We start from the raw sequence: 22,683 nt of genomic DNA, 5'->3' as shown, positions 1-22,683 counted from the left end.
GGAMCAGACAAGAGGAGAACTAATGGAAAACTAGGCCTGATGCTCTTATTCCCTCTTCTGTGTTGAACAGCATGGCTAGGACTTTTTTTCCACCTTCTTGTGTGTGTGTACTCTTAAGTCATTATTGCTAAACAGCCTAGAGTGAAACTAAAATGTTCTAAATTGGACACTGGGCATGCAATAATGTCTCTGCAGTACCTCGTCTCATGAAGTAACAAGGAAACTCCTCTGTGCTAGCTCAGTTTACTGGCTAAGACGTGAAGTGCTATGGAATAGAAATATACACTTTTTTTTTTCCGTTTTAAAGTCTATAGGGACTGATGGCTGCAAAACTTCCCTTTGGTCAGCTCAGAGAAAAGATTAACATCTTTTAGCTGCTTTTTAGCTGCTGCTCTCAGTCTGTCAGAATTTGAAGGGAACYGGTGGTTGAACGTTGTTTGAAGGCCACGATGCTGTAAAGAACAATAAAGATGCATGTTATAAGAGAAAAGCTAGCAAGCTATTTTCCAAAGTTTCATTTTTCCTCATTAAGCCTTTGGCCTAGTTTAAACATTGCTGTGGTGGTTTAGTGCTCATGGACTTATTTAGGAGAATCTACCAGCTTCTGTATAAGCTGCTGCTTTGGCAAGCTGTGAAATGGACAACATTTGTCCTCTTTCAGATTTGAGGTAATGGTGATTGTAAGAATACTCAGCCTCTATTTTAGACCACTTTTAAAGCAACTGAGTATCTAGCAGTGGCTTGCTGTGGAGCTGCAGGTTTGTGCAGTTTCAGTATTCTTCACGCTGSCAGAATATTGCTTTTTCAAGGAGTGCATGAGCTGGAGGGATCTGGGGATGGGGTGGTGACATGGGAGAGATGGAGAAAGATCCCTCATAAAGACTCTTTTTGGAAGGGTATCTGGATGCCTCCTGGAAATGCTCTCACTTTTCTCCCCTGAAAATCAGCTAAGCTGTTATGTGGTTAAAACTTGCACTTGATGCTACAGATCTGAGTCATTCTTTAGCTGTTCATTCAGGAAATTCAGCTAGACACCAGAAAAGCGACCATTTCCACAGCCGAGTGGTAATTGTTTCTCTTTGAAAGGAACACCGCAGGGAGATTGAAATTCCTCTTTTTGACCACACTGAATAAATAACCTGCTACGTATTTTAAAATGTTTTTTGCTTTGTAAAGGATTATTCCCTCTCCCTAGTTAATACTGTTTCAGTAATACCAAGCACTACTTTTTACATGACGGCTTTGTCCCATAGGATTTTTAGCTCTTATGCTCTGCTAAATATTACTCCTACAGCAATTCATGTTACAATAAAAAAAGAAGATTAAATATTGACTAAACCACTTGCAAGTTTCATTTTTAGGGCCTTCTTGATATTTGTGGACCTAGTTCTGCAGGATTTTTGTTGTTAAACAAAAATATTTTTCTTTTTTCAGTCTTTGTGGTATATTTTAGACCTAGAATCAGGCAGAATGAAGAAATTTTTTTTTAAAAAGAACCTTTCTATTTCGTACCTTAGAGGGAGGAGACTTAGGCAGCCAAATAGGAAAGACAGAATGAAACAGAACCCGCTGTACCAGTTCAGGGTACTTTGATAGATCTTATTGTAGATGGTAGATGTCGCTACTCCCGTGATGACTAAGGACAACTGCAGCAGGACAAACACCTTGCCTGTGAAACATGAAAACAGCATGTCACTGAGGAGATAAAAAAGTGCTGTGTTAATGTCTTTGTGGGCTCCACACAACCCCCAACTGCATGGAGGTCTGATGGGGTCATTGCTAGCAAGTGCCAGACACTGTGGTCTTGTATCTGCTGTTGTTCCGGACCAGAATTAATTGCCTTTCTTTCTTTCTTTCTTTCTTTCTTTCTTTCTTTCTTTCTTTCTTTCTTTCTTTCTTTCTTTCTTTCTTTCTTTCTTTCTTTCTTTCTTTCTTNTTTCTTTCTTTCTTTCTTTCTTTCTTTCTTTCTTTCTTTCTTTCTTTCTTTCTTTCTTTCTTTCTTTCTTTCTTTCTTTCTTTCTTTCTTTCTTTTCCTTTAAGGGATAGGAAAAAAGGGTTATCTAGAAAACTGGCTGTTTAAACAGTTGCTAATCTGCATTGCTCAATCTGAGAGCTGAGGTAGCTGCTTGAGAAAGCAGCAATAGATTGGGAAATAAAAGCACTGTATCCTGTTTCCACGGGACATAGAAAGACAGACCTGGGTTAGCATCTTTTAATATCTGAGAGGTTGTAGTCAGGATCTGCTTCTGTGGCAGGACAAAAAGCCAGTCCCCTGGGTTGCATTGCTTGTGTCAATAAGGTGGGCTTGTTAGAGACTACCTTAAGGGCACAAGCAGTAGGAGTGAGGTGCTGACAGCACAGCTTCTGCATGATCCAGCAATACACCGATAAGGAAATTGGGGGCTGTACAGAAGCACTGCAGGTTTGATTTCTACATCTCTTTGACTGGGCTTGTGAGATATCCAAATATGACATAACATGAAATAATTCTCCACTGATAAAATAACTGCCTAGGACATGGGCTCAAGCTATCATCTCTGTGCTATAGACAAATGGCATCTACATGAGCTTGTGCTTTCTGACTAAAGGAGGGAATAAAACAGCATGTTTTTCTTGGATCTGYGTTACTTTTAACCCAGTAATATGGTCTGACCTAATTTTGGCCTAGGGACTGGAGGCTGTCAGGTCTCCAGGAATACTCCAGGACCTGTGTATTCAYGGTGGGCACAGACTGTGACCCAGCTGGGCTGTGTTCCTGGTTTTGAGGAGAAGAACATGGATCTGGGAGTGAAATGGCAGGTTACTGAAGGGACAGAATAGATTTTTTGAGTGCATCAGATGACAGAAAGCGAAGAGACACCAAGGAGGCTCTGGGGCTGGGTCTTGAGAAGGCATGGGCAGTCCTAGCTGTTACATCCAAATCAAGGTCTTTAGAGTAAAAATGGTAGCTTCCAACATGATATTGTAAAATGAATATATGAATTTTTTATTACTCTCTMAAAATATTTTTAATGGAAAAAATAAGTATTTCTCCTCCTGCTTGCCAAAAGGTGACAGTTTTTATGCAAAGGTTTAATCACGTTCTAGTAGGAACAAACTACCAATGAACATTCTGAGGAGATAGCAAGTGTAACGAAAAAGAAGATGAAGGAAGTTGGTCTTTCCAAAAGCTGGAAGTAAAATAAGACAAACAAAAATGGTGTGACTATCGTGTTGCTGTCATTGCAACATCTTGCTTCTCTCAGTTTTCCCYGGAGCACTGTGCTTTTGAGCAGTACCTGAGATATTTCTTTCTTTGCCTTTGAGCGGCACACTGATAGTAATCTCCTAAAACACATGCTGAAGATTTTGTGGGTAAATGATGAAGTAACTAGGGAGAAGTTCCTACGTTGCAATCTAGTTCTGCAAGTCTTTCTGCTCCTCCCTTCCCTTCTGTGGTACAAACTACTCTGTTTTTGTCATGCAGTATGTAGTTGAAAGCAATAACTTATTTTTGTCTTTGTATTCTAGCTTGAATGAAGGGGCTTGGGGTGTTTGTTTGATAATATGAGTAAAATACTCACCATAAGATGACCCTTCAACATGCTTGGATAACATGGACCTGATGGTGGGTAAGGGAATGAGGGCAAAAAGCATCACTGCCCTTGCTGTAATGCAACAAATATTTCGTTATCATCAATACCTGCTTCCTGTCCCATGACGCAAGTGTCCCTTTTAAAGACTACATGCCTGGGGCTGGAAGGAACCTTTGCCTTTCTTTCTTGCTCTTGGTCTACCGTAAAGCAGTACAAACCTGTCACAGGTCCTTGCTTCATACCAGGTATGGTGGATACATGACCTATTGCTCTGACTGGCAGTTACTTCTCCTAGACCTGGATTTTCTTGATCTCCGCCTGACCTGAAATCCCAATTGAGCTGGAATATAGCACTGTCCTCTGTGGTAGGTGAGGTAGATAATACATATCTTACAGGCAGATAGAACACCCTATGCTGCAGAACAGCGTAACGTTATATTGCTTTAGTAACATGGTGTGTCTGGTCTGAACTCGAGTAATTTAGGCTCTTTCTAGTGTAGAAATCCCAAGGGACGTGGAGCTGGCTTCCTGCCAGCAAAACTGACCTCAGCAAGGACTCAGACCATGCCTAGTGTGCTGGGGTGTTCCTACAGTAATAAAGGAATAAGCACCTTGTAAATTGCATGGCAGCATGTATCGATGATGTTAATTTTAAAAAAAATTTGCATTATGTTATTTTTGTTTTGTCTTTTTTTCCCAGTCTTGGTTCCAAGTGGATAAACAAAATCTCTTAAAATTTTCACTCCCTCATCTGCTTTTAGTACACCAAGTATGTTATCCTACATCTTTTCTTTTAAAAATGACTCAATTTGATTTTCAATTTCTCTTTCAATCTAGAGATGCACAGGAGAATCTCCTCAGGTCGCTTCWCTTGGATCTTTTCCTCACTTTCAGAAGCAGGACCTTGAAGCCATGTGACATACTCTTTCTGTTTGTCAAACATGAATTATCCATTTCACTGGCACTAAGGATGTTGTTCTTGTTTTCTGTGTTCCTGGAGAGGCTACCTCCCAGTAATAAAGTTGCTTTTTTCTGTTCATGGGATTTCTGGCCCATCTGTCCCTCAGTCATCAGTACTATGGGATTTGTACATTATATTGTGATAATGTTTTAGTTGCTGAAACAGATCCAATGCTTCACCATTAAATTTTCCATCAGCCATAAATGTCTTACAGCAACAAAAATGAATCATCTCTTAAGATGTCCACTTATTAGGAASTCTTTGCCTTTTTTTTTTTTTTTTTGCTCTTTGTAGCCTTAAGCCTTTCCTCACAAGGAGCAAATGTCTTGTATGAATGCAGCAGTGTTGTCTCATTGGTAGTGGTAGACAACAGGAGGTCCGACTCCCACATCTCATAAGCATCGTTTCTCTGCACAGGTTTGGATWATGACCAAGTAACAAATTATAAGTTAACTAACCTGTAAATTAAGCATTAACAAAAGTGGAWGCCTCTTTGAGATATCAAAGGGTGCTGAGAGTAATGATCTGAAGCCAAACATTGGGAAAGGCAATGGTGAAACCCTTGTCTACAAAGTCTTAAAGATTTTGGTGACCCAAATTAGCTGTCTATGTCCTGAGTGACTGGAGGTTACTGAGGACAGATATGGCAGTTTGGTTGTTGTCGGATGCTGAAAGAGGGGGTGGTCTTGCTGCTCAGCAAAGATGAGGAGCAAGGGAAAGGAGCAGGAAAACCAGAGAAAGCTGCTTATCGCACTGAACAGTGTTTTGACTGTGGTATTTGAACTTGGATCTAACCTACTTTCATGACAAAACCCTCTTGTGAACTATACTTGTGAGTCTCTATGAAGCTCCCTGTCCTGGATTTCTCATTAAAACAGAGCAAAAACCCTTCTTGTAGTACAGAAACATCCCAGCCCCTTTCTCAGACTGCATTCGCGCACAGCAGTTCGGCTCACCGATGTAGAACAAGAAGGTCCACTGCACGAAGGCCATGATGAGGATGCCAGTGCTGAAGGATGCCATTCCAATCATGATCATCGTAGTATCCCTAAAACACTTGGAGAACACAAATACCCCTAGGAAACTAGTGATGAAGATCACRTACCCAGCAGCGTTGCCATAGCCGATCTCCACAGGACTCCAGCTTAAGGGCTCCCTGAGCAAGAAGAGTGGGAGCACATTCATAGCACCAACGACTGCAAGGTCGTAGAGAATTGCCCCGGCAAAGAGCATGACAATGGTAAGTTTTGAGGGTGATACTGGTGCAAGATTGATGCTCTCAGAAGAGGAGGAAATCTCCGGGGCTCCTGTGCTGGCTGGTAGCTGGTTGCCACCATCCCCTGTGCTCTTGGCTTTGKCTGGGCAGGAGTCTGCTGTCTTGGGGACTTTCAGAACAAAAATGCTGTAGAGGAGACAGAAAGYATAGCAAGCAACACTGCAGCCTACCAGCACTGTGCCCTCTCGATAGCGGTTGCTGAAGCCCACAAAGAGGTACCCGGATGCCATGCTTCCCAGGAAACCTGCCAGGCCGTACACCAGCTCAATGATGATAAGCCGCAGAGATCTTCTGCTCACGGAGGAGCCCAAGGATCCCAGAGCCATAACGCCTGCCCAGAGCGTRGTGAAACCTCCTGTGAGCCCATTAAAAGCAGCAGCCCCGTACATCACCTCGATGGGCCAGTTCAGCAGGATCAGGAGGAGCAGGAGAGATTTGGAGACCAAGTAGCCAAAAAGGGGGAGGCAGATGGGGATCTTCCGATGCACCTTGTCCCCCAACTTGGACAAGCCGTAGGCTGACACCAGCGGGCTCAGGCCCAGGACAAGGTTGTAGATGATATAGAAGTTAGAGACAGCTTTCTGCTCGGCATCTTGCAGTGCGTGAGAAGGAGAGGGCGGGTTGGTCTGGTTGTAGTAGTTCTTCACCACCATTAGCAGCCCCGTGTCGCAGAAGGCGCTGGCCAGCTGGGAGCCTGCCACCACTGGCTCGATCCACGTCCTCACTGCTGCTGTCCCCAGCATCGCAGCTGGTGGCTGGCTCTTTTTGGAAGACGGGAGAGTTGTTTTCWGAGAGATGGGCTGCAGGAAATGCCTTTTTGGAAGTTCTGCTCTGGAGACAYATGCGAAGCCAAGTAGTGGAGGCAAATCAAAAAAGAAAAAAGGAAGAAAGAAAGAAAAACAGAAGAGATCTGCCAGATAGCACAGAACGAAAGAACTGTGCAAGAAAAAGCTTGACTAAGGGGAGGTTTGCACAGCACCTTGCTGTGTGTGTGCACACACGCACACCCCTGTGCTGCTCTGATGCCGGGCTCTTGCGAGGGAGGCTTTTGTACAGCTGGAGAACGCCCCGCACTCGCCCTCCGCTCTTGCTGGTCTTCCTGCTAGGGTTTCAAAAGAGATCGTATGACCCAGGGGAATTTCTGTCTCCCAGTTTAGGAAGTGAAAATGCCCTAATCACATAATTGCTGCAATTAACTTTTTTTTTTCTTTTTTCCTTTTGGCAACCCTCATGTGTAAAAGCAGTTTCAGAGAAACAAGGCTCACACCTAGATATGGGGGTGGRCCAAGGCTGTCTGTTTATTTATCAACTAGTTCATGAATTCTCAATGCCTCTAGCCCTTTTTTCTTTCTTCCACATCATGGTGCTGCTGACTCTTTTGACCTTACCTACTCCTTTCTATGCTATTGCTCCATCTCATCCCTTCTGTCATTGCTCTTTCAATAACGCAACCAGGAAATTACACCAAAAAAAAAAAAAAAAAGTCTATTTTTAATGATCTTTTTCCCACAGCTGCCCCTCCAAATGCTTTCATCTCTGACCTTTCCTATCTGGGAGTTTCCAAGAAGAGGAGAAAAGCCTTAATTTATAAACCACAGTTGGCTTCTGCCATGAGTAAGCAGTGAGTGGGGTGGGAAGCCAGTGTGAGTTAAGTGGCTGCTCTATGGAGACCGCATGTGGGTCACACCTCCCCGGGGGGATAGGGGCAGGCAGGAGGCACACAGCCGCGTGCTGCCCAGGCATCCACATGTGTCTGCATGTGCCACACATGTGCTCAGCCTCTCGTGTTCCCCCGGCTGGCAAGGGCTGGTGAAARGGATGATGCTCCTGCAGGCTCCTGGTCAGGGTGTAATGGAGCTGCTCCTCTACATCAGGGTGTCTAATGCTTCAGAAAGGCTGAGGGCAGCTTTTGCTGGAGACTTTTCTGTGCGTATCTGCAAACATGCCCAAAGGAGAGGATACCCTTATTCAATATATTAAGTTTACAAACATCGTAGCTGGAAAATGGGACCTACTATGCCGCAAACCAGCTTGCGGAAAGAGTTGCATGTCATGGTGAAGGCAGAAAACTCTGTTACAAATCTCTGAATATGTGATTTACTTGGTTCAGACATGAGGGCATGAAAAGAATACTAACTTGGTGTTAACTTGCACTATGTTTATGGTCTTAATCCTGTGTTGGTTGGTTGTAGGAGGCTGTGATGTAGCTGCTGGTGTTGTCTGTCCCTGAAGCACTAGGGCCTGGCCCCTTGTGAGGACAGCGTTATGCAGGGTGTCATTCCAAGAAGCACTGAACCTGTGAGGTTCCCGCCTGCTCTGCCCCATCCTGTGTTCAGGGCTAATCCAGTCACAAGCAGCAACAGAGGTTTTTCTTTTTACCAGGTCTGCATTATCAATTCACTGCTTCCCATAACACTCTCAGTCTAGAAGGGGCAATGGTGCCCTTTCCATGATGATTTGGGAGATTCACAGTTTAGCCATAGTTTCTGAGAATCCCAAGCACTGATTTTTAAGCCTCTGCCTCTTGGCCTTTTTTTCTGCAGAGCTTCAGAGTCAGGACACGGCACCTTCCTAAAGGAAGTGTTTTCCAGTTGATGGGGTCCTGACTGCTTCTAATCTTATCCCTTTTTCTCGTCTAGGCATGACTGTATACTTATCTACTATCTGGCTTAGAATTTGCAAAATATATAAAAGGACATGGAAAGTGGCAGGGAATCACTGTGTTGAAACTGATCTTTCCCCTGTTGCTGGACACAGAACTTGCTTGTCACAAATGACTGTGGATACAAGACCGAGTATGTACATGGCACATAATACATAGTAGGTATCACAGAATCACAGAATCACAGAATCACAGAATCACAGAATCACAGAATCACAGAATGGTTGAGGTGGTGGGAAGGGACCCCTAGAGATGATCCAGTCCAATCCCCTGTCCTGCTCCAGCAGGGACACCCAGAGCACGGGGCACAGGGCGGCATCCAAGTGGATTTGGAAGATCTCCAGGGAAGGAGACTCCACAACCTCCCTGTATGAATACAAGACCTGGTAGCCCCTCATAAAGCTCTGTGTTGCTCTAGCTAGATCTGCCTCMACCAATGGCCAGAAATACCCTCCTGAGAAACAGGTGGTGCTTTTGGATCAGCTCTTTCCAAATGATCTTACGAATGCCCAGGTCAATTTCAAATGCAGATGCGGGGTCTAAGAGGGACAAGCAAAGTAAGCCCCTGAAAATGGTCTCACCGTATGACAGAACCAGCTGCAGGGATTTTGCTCCCCTTAGTCACGGACACCAGAAACTCCTTGAGCAGGGTGTGGAGCAAGCAGGCTCTCAGATCCAAGGAAGTTACATGCATTCCCAGCTGCAGGAAATACTTGGAAGATATCTGGCAGCCTCAAAAATGCTAACTCAAATACTAATGATCTCATTCTCCTCTAGTTTAATGAATCATAACAGGCAGAGTAACATAATCTACTTGAGGAAGATTTATGATGATTTTTTTAAAATACAAATTAATAATTAATTTAAAAGAACAATGCAGAAACCTCCATTTATTTTACTTTATATTGATTCAAGTGACATTTATTCAATGTTTGCATATTTGTGGTTCAAGATTTTCTTTTTTTTTCCTCTCCTAGCTCGATTGTGCAGTTATTTTTGTTTCACATTTCAGTTTTGGAAAAAATTCCAAGAACTCACATAGAAAGACATAGGGATTATCYGCTAGAATGATTTGTTACTAGATAATTTCAGTTACGCCAGAACCTTTAGTTTTCTGCCAGGCCAAAGACTATTTAGCCAACTGTAAAATTTAATTTGGGTTGTTCCAATTGGTTGGATTTTTTTTTCTTTGGATTTTCTGACAGAGGTGTTTGGTTGTTTAGTCTTTCTTAGAAGTAGGACAAAGCTGTTACTTGGAAATCTGGAATATTTCCACAGGATGGAAATTCCAGAAAGCCTTACTAAAAACCCCAAAGCATCACCCTATGAACAGTTTAAGCAATAAAAGCAGCTGGAAGAATTGCCACGTTTCATTTTGCCCAGTGAATTTAGTCTCTTCTACCCACCATTAGAGAGAATGAGGAATGTCTTTGTCCCTTTGAGCTTTGATTTGGAACTTTACTTATCTTGAAGTGCAAAGGTATGTCACAGACACAGAGCTGGAGGGGCTGCAGATCTGCTCAACTGTTGCAGACAGGTCACTTTTCCCTCCACCTTTTCTTGTATGTGCATGCTKCCCCATTTATTTAACTGACACTCTTGAGATTTAGGTGATTCTCTGGTGTGGTTAGTGCCATCAGGTCTACAAAGCTCACTGACTGTGCTAAATGCCATTAATGAGTTCATGGATTATTTATATGTTTTCAGGATGTTCTGAGTGTGCATTCGTGTTAAATGTAATTTTTAGAAATAATTCACCTGGAAGAAAATAATATAATCTAAGTAATTGCAAAGCAAGTGCTCAAGTAAAGGTTACAGAATATTTTCCAATGCAAAGTACTTTGCATGAATATCATATTCATTTAGTGCCAAGAAAACTTCAAAATTACTCTTCTCTAATATCAGCTTTTTCCCCAGAGACCAGTTCTCATTGTAATAATATTTATAGAGACATTTGCATATACTTTAAAATACAGTCATGCGGCGTGAACACAGTGGAGCCTTAAGAGCGGCGGCTCTTGACATTTAATAACAAACCACCTACAGAATATAGCAATAGCACAGTGGCATAGTTAGCTGGAAAATGAAAACACTCTTTCAGGGCATCCCATCACAGACCCTCCTGTGTGCAGTCCTGCTAGGGGCAAGGTCAGCTCCACGTTGCATCAGCTGTTGGATGGATAAATATCCAGCTGATCAGTCTGGACAGTCAAATAATAGGAGTTTTATGTCTCCTTTTGGACACATTGTGCATTCCTATGAAATATTCCTTTTTTTTTTTTTTAGTAACCTACCATTTATGGTAGTCATATTATTGCCTTTATTTCTGAACAACGTTGTCATAGGGATCTCAGTGTACTGAGGCAGCCAGGCTTGGCAAGCACCAGCATTCTAGAGCTGTCTTTGACAACTTTCTATCTGGAAAGGTCGGATCTTGGCACYCCAGAGCTCTAGTCTGACACAAGCTCACAAGCCCTTCTCATTCCCCATGCCAAGCCTGTCCATGGGATTCAGGATTTACAGTCTGTGGTGGTCTCCTGCTCGAGACACGCTTCATCAACAAAGCTGCACATCAGCTCTGYGGCCTCTCTTCACCTCCCCAGAAGTGTGGTGGAAGCCCTGGGCGGCTTCCTGCCCATTGGCAGCTCCAATATTCACACAAAAGGGTGCTCAGCACCAGCACATCGGGGTGTCCCTGCCGCCAGACCAGAAACTGTAGAAATTCCTGCAGCAATCTGGAAGCAGATGCAGTCTGGATGCAGACTTCTGGCATTTGGCAGGTGTGCTGGGTCCTCTCAACTTGTGTCCCTTCACTTGGCTCTGGTCTGAAAAGTTCTGCGGGGCACTCGTTTCTGTTGACTCCACAGCATACCAAGTGTCCTTGGCATTTGCTGACCATTTTGGCACAGGTTGTGACTTCATGATGTCAAGGGGGTGGAGCTGTGAACAGGACGTGAGTCAGAAGTGGCATTAGAGTACCTGAGAGAAGCTGATTGAAAACAGTGGGGRGAAGAAACAGCTATTTTTGTAATGGACTGTTTTCCTTAGGAAAATATTTCTTCATCATAAATGATCACTGGTTGTGTTGCCAAGAGATGCTCTTTCTGCCTATGGTTTGAAAGTCTGATTTCTTAACTGGCTGGTGTTTAAAAGCAGCAGTTTCACTCCCCAAAATGCAAAAATAGGTGCTATTTCCCACTTTGTCCCAATTGCTCAACAGAGATCAGAGTCTGTTTAATTTCTATAGGACCCCAAAAAGAGCTGGTCATTGAACTCTCAGTATCACAGCTAAATATTGCTACATCCCGATGGTGGAATTTGGGCATGGCACTCCTTACAAGTGCAATTGGGTCACTTTGAGTGTCCCTGAACTCTGCAGGTACTGCTGCTACTTGCAGAGACAGGGAATACAGGAGAAGAAGCTGGAGGTTGTCCTGTAAACTGGATACATGAGGAAGAAGTGGTTTCTGCCATCCACTCCCTCCTCACAGGGGTTATAATAGTCTGGTGCAAGGGAGTCCTCAGGTTAGCTTTTGGATCTACAATGATCAATCATAGTAATGCTAATTCCTGCATGCAAAAGGCCAATGTTGACACCAAAAAACAACATCCAAGTACGAATGGCTGCTGCCCTTTGGAAACTCATTGTGTCAGCTGGCCATGAACCTGTGGAACAGTAATTCAGCTCTAGAAAGTCCATTGTTACCAGGGCACTGGTGTCCTTTGAGATGTATGAGACATTGAGACACCTGCACCAGTCTCCTCCACTTTCTGACATTCATGAGTCAGAGCATTACCAGCTGTGTTGAGGTCATCTGCAAGCACATATGTTCTCCTCCACCCTCCAAGGGAGGAGATCAAGCCCATACCACAGACAGACACTGCAACCAGAATCTCATCCCCTGATGCTTCAAAAGCCCATCAACAGCACCAGGCAATTCATCCATACCAGTATCAGCTGCTCTGGCTGTGTCCCTGCTCAGAGCACTGTCCTCTGCTACTCAGGCTAACAAGACAACACCCCATTTCTGTAACATATCATGGACAAGCTGGTGGACGCAAATCTTGGTCTTCGATGTCCTACCTAAGTGAACATCTGTGGTTTGTTTTTGTGCCTCTTTACCTTCCCCCGTTACTTAAGTCATCCTCGTCTCTCTGCTCTGCACTCAGTTTGCTATGCAGAGGAGGGACAGAAGCAGATCCTGGATTGCCAGAGACAGCATATACTTCACCCAGGCTTGTCAGTGCTTCATTTGGGTGAACTTTGTCTGTCTGGAGAAGAATATCACTTGTTTACACACRTGCATGTATGAGAAAAACTAAGCTCAATAAGCAAAGATCTAGAGAAAGGATTTGTTTCATAGTGCTGCTGACTGTGTTACGCTGACGTGCTGTGCAGTGTGGAGGGATGCCACAGCACCAGAGGTGAATGGTGGCCCTGCACCATGGGCAGTGGAGAGATTCACCGATCTTCTCCCTGGAGAACATCAGTCACCCATATCTTTGAGAGCATTATGGAAGAGCAGTGGAGAAGCTGGAGACGGCAGAACTTCTCGAGGGCAAGTGCTGAAGACAAAGCAGTACCAGAAATATAAAAAAGCTCTTCTGCTTTTATCTTCAGAGGTCTTATTTTYTTCTGTTTTTCTTATGATTCAGAATTCTCTTTTTATCTCTCTGGATTCTCTTGTAGGCTTCTCCCTCTACTGGAAATACAGAAGACTACATTCTCARCGTATGCTTTTGCTGAGTTCATTTCTTTTATTTTTCTCTTCAACACAAGGAATTTAGGTGATTAATAGTGCTGACAGTTAGCTGTGTCTCCCACATTAATCCTTTGCATGGAAGCAGGAAAAAASTTCTTGTATCCAATGTCTGCTTAATCAGCTGGACTGCAGGATAAATCCTGCTCTAAGTYGTCTATAAGACCCAGACATTCCTTCTGCTGAATATTTTTGAGTGGACATCGCACACCATACTTTTCATTATTATTAATCTCCTTTTGAAATTTYTGGCAGTGCATTTCAGTTTGGTATGGAAGAGTTGCAAAGTTCAACAGTATGCAGGCAATGACAGGCTTGAGGAATAGGATGAAATAAATTGCCCTAGAACTGTAGCTTAAGAAATTCAATGTTGGATAAAACAGAAGCGGAAAGTTAGTAAAAGATTAAATAGCCACAGCAGGAAAAAAAAATGTTTAAAAAGTCATTAGTGAACTCAGTAAACTTAATAATGTGTAAAACYCCAGTTCAAAAAGAAAAACATTTTTGATTATATGCTTTATATAATTGTATTTTATGTAGGTCTACAAACGTTTATGATACCATTAACAGATTCTAAAAAGCCCAGAAACACACTTACAGGTCAAGATGTTTGAGTAGAGGTATCGAGAATGATAAAAGCTCTATAAAAATAAATGGGTGGGTGAATTTGGCTAAGAATTCATGAGATTACAGAGGAACTGTGTTAAATGTTGACTGTAGGAATGTAGGAAGGCTCTACACTGAGAGTAGTAAAAAGTTTACTCTGACAGAATAATAGAGGAAAAAGGAACAATGAGCTTTGAGCAGGGTGAGGGGAAATGGGTTAAGGGAAAAGAAAAGAGCAGAGGAATGATGAGCAGTAATTTTTTATCTGCTAACATCTCTTCTGGAGGTCCCCTTGAGAGCAGGCAGTGGAAAATACCGTGTTCTTTGTCAAGACCCTTGCAGCTGCAGTGGGGMTACTGCTGCCTCGGCACCTTCAGGAGAACCTTCTGCTTCTGGAGAACCTTCCCCAGTCCTCTCCCTGTGACATCTGCGCCCTCCAAAAAGCCACCTAAGAAGTGATCCCCGGGGGTCCCTGCTGGCCTGAGTGGGGAGGGAGCTGCTCGCACGGTACCACTGGCTGTGCTCCTGGCACAGCCCTTGGGCACTCACTGTCTCTGCTCTCCTAGCACAGGACCAGAGCTTCCTCAGGTGGCCTTTGGCAGCTACCTCAGCTGCAGGTACACACAACTGAATGGCTCCTGGGGAATCCACCCCAGGCCCCACTAGGACATCACAAATGTGCAAAGTTATAGGTGCYTCTTCGTCCTTGGGCACTCTGTTGCCTGCCTTTGTAGCCTGACACGCTCTTAACTTCCTTTCTGTTAAGCAGGGAAGGGAAGACAAGAGACTCCTTACTTAAAATTCAGTCTTTTTTTGAGACAACCTGGCCTGGGAATATAGCTGTTTTAGAATAATTCTTATGTTAGTGCTACCTATGTTTTCTTCAATTCTACATTCCCAAGGAAGGTAGAAGTCATCTGCCACACTAGGAATTAAGTGATATCCACTCCTACCTATCAGAGCAGGAAGATCTTAACTTATTCCTCAAAGTCTGTATCTATTTACCCTGCTGGACTAGGTACTGAAAACAGAACTTGGCAAGAAAAAATAACTGTGATTTTACTCATTTGGGTGTTGATATTTTCCAGACTCTTTTTTGCAACACATCCTGTGAAACACATTTACTTCATTTGTTTAGAAAAGCGCACACAGAGCCTCCAAGCTACAGATGCTGAAGTACGCTGCTGACATTTATCAGCTCAACAGGTCTTTTTATTTTCCATGTAGCAGTTCCTTCAGTCGGGTCCATTTACTGAACTTCTGCAGCTTGGAAAACTACTGACTCTGAGACCCCGTCCTTGACTGAAGAGTGCTGGCTGTTCAGCAGATGCTCCTCAGGCTCCTATGGAGAACCTGGAAGCTGCTAGAGTGCCGGCGCGGCTGAGCCCCGTGTGCCTGTTACAGCAGTGGTTTCAGGGCATGAGCAGCAGTTTCAGGGTGTGAGCTTGCACGCCGGTATCAAGGTGTTTGTCATTATCCCACTCATTAATTCTCCTTAGCACCAGGTAGGGACTTCCAGGTAACCTACAAAGAGCAGGCATGGGCAGAAGAGGTATAACCCTGTTCTTCAGGCATGTGTCAGCCCTGCCTGGGTATTTATCCAGGCAGTAGCATGGAGATGGGGTGAACCTGTTGGAGGGAAGGTCCCTGGGAGAGGGGAATAGGGAGAGGGTCCCTGTTTCCAGGGCAAGGATGCTGAGAGGAGGCAGGTGGCAGCAGAGGTGGACCACAGTGATGATGAGGCTGCTCTGCCTCATCAAACGCAAGTGAGTGCTCTGCACTGGGCACCAGCTCTTTCTGCTCTGCTGCAGGACGAGGGCACTCAGCTGCTGCTTGGGCCAYGTTCACAGCTTTTATGCCTCTCTTTTATGGTTTTATGCCTCTCTTTTTCTACCACACATGCTTCACTTTCACATCACCACTTTACCAGAGTCAGAGCCTCTCCCCATTCAGCCTCCTTAGGGTGTTGGGTGCCACCTCCAAGGGGCCACCAGGGCTAGGACCAGAAAGCAGCTCCTGTCCATCTGGCCCCAGCTTTTGGATACTCTCTGCAAGGACACACAACGTAGACAGTCTAAGGCAAAGCCAGAAAGTACAGGGTAAAGCCAGAAAGTGACCTCATCTACAAACAAATTCTCTATGAACTGATTTAATACATTTTTTTCTTCAAGAAGGCAAACAGAGATTGTAGAATAGTTGGAAGATCAAGGCTTTTGGAGCACTGAACTGCTCTCTTGATCTGTAAGTCAGTGCTGGGGCATCTCTATAAGTTCCTTGGAAATACTCTGAAAAGCATAGACAGCATGTATTGATTTTGCTTTTAATTTGTGAAGTTGAAGAGTCTGCATGTCAATAAATCACAGCTCCCATGAGCAATGCTATCATTCAGCTATTTCCTGACCGCTTTTTGCTAACGATTGGTTCAGCAGACAGTGGCCAGGAAGGATACCTGGGCTGATCCTTGTCCCGCCTCACCATAGCTTACCTCTGACAGCATCTGAGATCTGTGCTGCAACTGGCCGAGGTTTTTCTTGGTTTTCACTATCTTGGCTAAATACGCTTGTTCTCATGTATCTACAATCCCTGSTCAAATACAATGTGAGTTTCCCTTCACCTGGCTCCAGAAAGGGCTTCCTGCATGAGTAAATTCCTGTTAGCAAGATTTTCATCCATTTCTCTTTCTGCTTGTCTCTGTTTTCCACTATTTATAACACTTCTCCCCAACCTGTTTTATTTGTCCTCTTCTCCCCCTGCCTCTGTCAGAAAGTCTCACTTTTTCGTCAGTATTATTCTAGGATTTGCAATTAACTTCACCTCCTAGGACTTGCAATTAGCTTCACCTTCAAAAGCAACCCTCTCCCCCCTGTATAAGCTCTGTCTGCCTTCACGGGAAGGCTCTGAGCCTCCAGCTCGGCTCATTAGTTTTCTTCAGACACTGCACTAAAGCAAAGCTGTTACGACTCCCCTCTTGACATGATGAATGTAGCCAAGCGAAGGTACTTGTTTTCCCTGGCTCCCCTCAAACAACCAATTACTTACACACATAATATTCCTCAAATGATTTCCCCTATCCCCTTTTGTTTTCCTGGAGGGGAGAAGGATACAAGAGCACTTGGAGCCCTATGGGGTGTCTTCTCTTTGTCTTTTTTCTCCTAAGGTGAACTGTTGAATCTGAAATTCATATCACTTTTAGTGTTTGTGGGAACTAAGTTTGCAAAATGGAACGGGCAGAGCAAGGTTTAAACTAGTAGCTTTTTTTTTTTTTTTTTTTTTTTTGTATATGTTTCTGCTGATACCAGTTTTTTACCGCATTAGCCAAAACTCCAAATCCAACCTGATGTTTTATGGCTGAGTTCAGCACCATGTAGCCCTCAAAGAATAAGATTCTTAGGGACATTTAGGCAACTAAATATTTTTGTACATTTGGGTCTGGTCCACCTAGTCTCATGAGTCTTGGTTTATCCACCTTTCTTGATGACTTTTAATGAAGAAAAATGATGGAAATGCAGCCAAATACCCAAATAAAARAGGAAGTGAGTCTGGGATGAGGCCTGATTGGATTGATGCTGGTGAGGAGGCAGGACACTAGTTTGGCCAAGGGCCTTTTCCTTCCCACGAGGCTCAGTGGAAGCAGGCGTGAGACCCCCACACTGATGGGAGACCTTGCCTTGCTGCCTGAAATCAGACAAGTTTTGCAAGAGAACAGGAATGAAAGGAAACAAGAAGGGAACGGCAGACAACAAGGAGATATGTGGGAAAGCTGCTGCCGTGGGAGTGCAGATCTGGCCTTGCACTGAGCCCCAGAGTAAACACCAAGGCTGTGTCAGCAGCCGAGTCTGCTTGGATGGCACCTCTGCTGCTGAAGCACTGAGCCCTCCGGAGGCTGGAGGCCCCCAGACTATCTCAGCACTGTGTGCTCCAGGGGCAAACAAGCCCTGCTTTAACACCCTTTCTTCCAATGCAGTTAAGCAGGGCTGARTACTTCCTGCCTCCTCTGTGCAGTGCTGCTGGAATGGAAAAGGTGTCATGCGAGCCTATTCCCATCGCATATCTGGGAATTCCACCTTTCTGCACGGAGGTGACATGAGGTTCCCTCCTCACTAATGACTGTTACTCACCTGCACCACTTCTAAAGCCTTGCATGAGTGCTCTGGTGTGCTACTTCAGGAGGGTTATGTCACTAATCCATTTGTTTTYTAGGGTTTTACTGTCTCCTTGTCAGCCAGTTGCAGCTGAAGTACATGGATCATCTCAGTGGAAGGTGGAGAGAAAGAACCCACCTTTCCTTCAAAGACAGGGAAGAAGTGCTCATCAAGGCTGTTCTTACACAAGCATCCTCCCCCTGTGCCACAGCCTCTTTTCTTCACCGACCCCATAAGGAGGAGTGCTCCATCCTTCAGGCAAGGACTGGCTTCTCCATCTCAGAGCAAAGCCCTTTTGTGCCCTGGATGCAGGATGCAAGGAGCTGTTGCAGAGGGAGGTGAAACCATGCAGATGCCTGGCATGGGGGGACACCTGAAATCTTCCTCCATCCTCCTGTGCAGCCACTGCTGTGAGTAACCATCTCCCTTTGACCACGGAGATCTGCATTTTCACCTGAAAGGCAGTGTTGCCCTTACCTGAGGAAGCWGCAATATTAGAGAAGAGAGGATTTTAATAGTTAATAATTGAATGATTCATTTCTATGGTACAGATGCACTGCTAAGGACTGTTCTGACTCCAAATAATATGCTGATGTATGGTACATAAACACATGGAAGGTGAGGSGCAGCAGGAACACGTAAAATATCTAACACCGAATGAGCAAATCAGTCCCGGATTTAACTAGCTCCCATGATTCGGCTTCCAGGATATGTCCGTGGAAATGAAGCTCCTGCCATGCCCAGTGYAGTTTGCCCTCCAGATGTCACTGCTGCTGCACGAATCCTCACAAAGCCRTCCTGTCCAGGCTGTCCGGAAGTGGAGACTCCGGTGAAAACCTTTGTGTGCATCTCACTTTCTTTTTGCCAGTGATTTTTCCTGCTGCCRGGACTGGAACAAAGCCTGACACATTTCCAGCTCTTGGTGGCACACTGTGGTCACTTCACTACAGGAGATGCAAGGTACCTAGGTGTGAGATTGGAATCCCTCATGTTAATTTKAATGCTTATTGTAACAGTGGGCGCAGTTTGTAATCCAGTGGGACACATTGCCCATTAATCAGGGTTCATTCAGTCAAAGCTACAGCAGACCCCGAGATCTGAGATTGGATTGGATTGCATTTTAAGGTTTTTCTGTTGCTGATGAGATTTGGAGTTTTCTTATTTGTTTGATATGAGCCCTGATGCTATTGAGCAGGTGGTAACACAGCTGCTAGCTCCTGCGCTGGCCCCTTTCGTGGTGTGCAAGACGGGAAGTTGCCTCCTCTTCAGCGTAGGGAGGAGTGTGGGGCTCGACCCTCTGCTGATGACACAAGCCCGTTGCTGAGAGCTTCCTGCATGGCCCAGCCCAGTCAATCCAGTAATTAGAAGGTAATTGAGAGTAATCTTTGGAATTAGTGGCTGTGCTAATATTTATAACTTTAGTCATGCCTCACCCTGTCCTTCCTCTGCTGGACAAAAGGCAATGGGACGCCTTGGCYTGGTACCCACTTTGAGGATTTGCCCTCTTCCCAGTCTTTCACTAGCAGACCTGCAAATTTGGGGCTGCTTTACCATTTTTCCTCTGGGCATGCAGGTCCCAGGCCGACAGATGCCTTCCTGGGGGCTGTGATGGGGCACGCACCAAGGCACAGGAGAGGCACCGTCGGCACCGCTGCCTGCCCCGCGCTCGCACCAAGAGCTCTCCTGCTCTCCAGGRTGGCTCCATCCACCCAGTCCATGCAGAGTAAGGAGGAGAAATGGGGAGGAGTGTTGATTTCTCAGACCCTTTGCCTCCCTGTGGGCATGGAGGTTTATTAGGTTGTATTATCTGCCTGGACATCCTTGGGTTAAATATGCCTAAAAYATTCCAGGCGTGAATTTCTCTAAATATCCATGGAGTATCCCAGGTTTCCCACTCCCCACCCCAAAGGCTTGGGATTTAACTTAAGTTCCCRTGACTCCCTTGGTCAATGGAAAGGCAGGGTGGGTTTTTCTCACCTTTTATGGGGCTACCCCAGAAATGGTGGCTAAAATAATCGTTTTTCTTTTACTGCTGGCTTCTTTGCCAAAACCCTCCAGAGCTTAGTGAGCGTCATTTGGCTGAACAACGGGGTGACAGAGGACATGGGATGTCCTAAGTGCTTGTTATTAAAATAAGCATTAATGTCTCACAGCAAAGGGAGTTGTGGTGAGGATCCCCACGCCACTGGAACTGCCAGGTGTTGTTTTTGTCACGTCCAAATGGCAAGGGTGTCATTTCTGCAGGGTGCTAGGAAGCAGGGCTCCTACCAGGGGCTGCAATGGGCCCTGTCCAGCTGCTGCTGGACCCGCTGGTGTCCTCATTCCCAAGGGGAGGGAAAACCCGTGGGGAAAGCGGCTCTGTCTGCCCGTGCCCTGGGCTGCTCATGGGGAGGCTCTTGCTCCGCACCGGGGCACTTGGACCCGACACGCTGCAGCAGCGGGAAGGAGCCGCCGTTCCACAGAAACACGACACAGGTGTCTGTTTTAATGAGAAAATAATTATATACTTGCATTGTAGGCCTCACAGTCACTAAAAAAAAAAAAAAAAAAAAAAAAAAAAACCAGAAGCAGGATAACATTGAAGTGGTTAACATATACAGAAAGCCAGATACTGTTGAACAAAAAAAAAAAAAAAAACAGAAGCAGGATAACATTGAAGTGGTTAACATATACAGAAAGCCAGATACTGTTGAACTGGTTGGTAGCTCTTGACAAGGATGCCATCTTTTGGTGGCTGAAAAATCAACGTTGTTTTATTTTCTGTCAAATTATATTAATACGGAGCAATAGGAAGCCAAAGCTGGCATCTTTTAAAACTAGAATTGTTCAGAAAACCTGCACCATATCCCCAAACTGATTACAATCACAAAAGCTAATGCTTAACTATTTTTTTTTCAATACACAATTTCATTAAAACCAGTCTTCGATACGGGAAAGAATTAAGTGTTCCTATCATGGAGACAAACTAAACTCTGCAATGGTGCTCCTTTGTTGCATTTGATATATGTATATATAGATAGATATGTATTACTGGCATATACTCATAAACATCTAAGCTCAGTAGCATGCAAATGAAATAACAAAGAGGCGAGTAAACTGCATAGCACTCCTGTTACCACAGCACTGACCTGTGCTGCCGGCAATGAGTCTCCATAATTTCTGGAAGAGAAAAACACGGCTGGGTGGGAAGCCCAGCTGACCTGAACTGATACATGCAAATACTCTTACTGATGCTTCTAGTGAAAGAAAAGGGCTCCCATGTGGCCCCTCTCTACCACCTCACCTGATTTCGAGGACAGAGATTTCCTTTTTGCCTCAAACACTGGGTGGCAATGGTGGTGGGAGAGGAGGATATGGCTAAGCATGAGGAGATGCACTGAGATTGATGGTTAACATTAGTGAATTCCAGTGAGAGAGCAAAAACAAAGCACAGACCTCTAGGAGGAAGAAAACAGGGAAAAAAAAAGATGCATGTTCCCTTTGAGGCAGTCAGGAGCAGGCCCATTTCAGGGAGCAAAGGGCCAAGAATAAGCTGAGGAGAGCAAGGCTTGATGCAAAACCATCTCACCATGAATACCTGGGCCAGCTTCAGCAGGATGATAGATAACACAGCTCAGTAAAACCCCCTTCTCCATGTCCTTCACATGTGTGGATGGAGCCAGGGCTCCTCCCGGCACAGATGTGAAGCTCACAAATGCTGCTATGTGTCAGATGCTCTTGCTGGAGCGCTGCTGCCCTGGTGGCATTGCTTTTCCAAAGCTTACGGTGGCATCTCCTCAGCCTGCAGACAGGAATCACAGCTTAGTGTTGATTGCCACGTCTGGACAGCGAGCTCCCTTTCTGCGGTGGGTAATTTGGACATGTACGTGGTGTGCCCCAGGGCACTGTGGTTTAAACAGTATCCATAAAACAAGCTAGTTGTCTTCTTTTTCTTTTTTCTTTCTTTTTTTTTTTTTTTTTCCCCCCACAGTGAAATCTCATTACAAAAGCGTTTTTGTTTGCTAAATAGCACTTAAGCGAGTTAAATTCAAGGAACTGCATCATCTTCTAATCACACCCGCTACAGTTCCCTGAAAATAGGCCTCAAATGACAGTGTCAGCTGACAGGGAAAAGGGAACACGAAGGATATTCTGCATGTGAGAAAGCACATGCTGGAGGACGCGGGGTCAGCGGACAGGGATAATTTGGTTGCAAGCTCTGTCTTAGTCTGAGAGAAGCACCAGAAGTATGTTCACAGTATTGGTAGTCATTTTAAATGAGCTCCCTGTTTCGGAATAAAGCATGTTTGGAACATATAGCCCTGTTTTGTTGCTATATGACAGAACAGCAGGTCATGAAACCAAGGAATGGCTTAACACAGGACCAGCATCTTGACYGATACTTAAAAAGAAGTCAAAATAATCATTATTTACTAATAAAAATAGAGCATTATATATAGAAAAAGCTCAATGTCTTTTGTTTTTCTCCTTGTTCCCAAACTTAATAATTTCTAGTCCAGAAATTATGGTTCCTAGTTGTAAAATACTCTTATTGTATTGCTTTGCATGAAAAGAAAGAGTAAACCCACAGCCTCTACGCTACATACAAATACAAAGCACAAGAATAAATACCACGTTTTTGTGTGTGTGTGGTTTTTTTTTTTCTAATTGTCAGGTTACAAAACTGGTCAATACTTTGCAATTGTGACTCATGCAAATACC

The 22,683-nt window shown here is 44.4% G+C and overlaps 1 protein-coding gene across 2 annotated transcripts; it reads right to left on the bottom strand.

Moving 5' to 3' along the window:
- Window positions 1–313: 313 nt before the first annotated feature.
- Window positions 314–10,148, bottom strand: SLC46A2 (solute carrier family 46 member 2). 2 transcript variants are annotated; one of them, XM_026040794.1, is made up of 5 exons: window positions 10,130–10,148; window positions 5,493–6,536; window positions 3,564–3,647; window positions 1,513–1,669; window positions 314–452 (listed from the first exon to the last, which is right to left on the bottom strand). In XM_026040794.1, the coding sequence occupies exons 1-5, from the start codon at window positions 10,146–10,148 to the stop codon at window positions 395–397; spliced, it is 1,362 nt and encodes a 453-aa protein (XP_025896579.1). In that variant the 3' UTR covers window positions 314–394. The 2 variants fall into 2 exon arrangements, with proteins under 2 accessions (XP_025896579.1, XP_025896578.1); XM_026040793.1 differs by lacking the exon at window positions 10,130–10,148 and having other exon boundaries at window positions 5,493–6,688.
- Window positions 10,149–22,683: the final 12,535 nt, after the last annotated feature.

Source organism: Nothoprocta perdicaria, unplaced genomic scaffold (assembly GCF_003342845.1).
Source record: "Nothoprocta perdicaria isolate Ctin4 unplaced genomic scaffold, notPer1 scaffold_266, whole genome shotgun sequence".
In the NCBI taxonomy this organism is placed as follows: Eukaryota; Metazoa; Chordata; class Aves; order Tinamiformes; family Tinamidae; genus Nothoprocta; species Nothoprocta perdicaria.
Note: the sequence above shows the minus strand (reverse complement) of the source record. Positions and strands in the feature narration are given on the sequence as shown.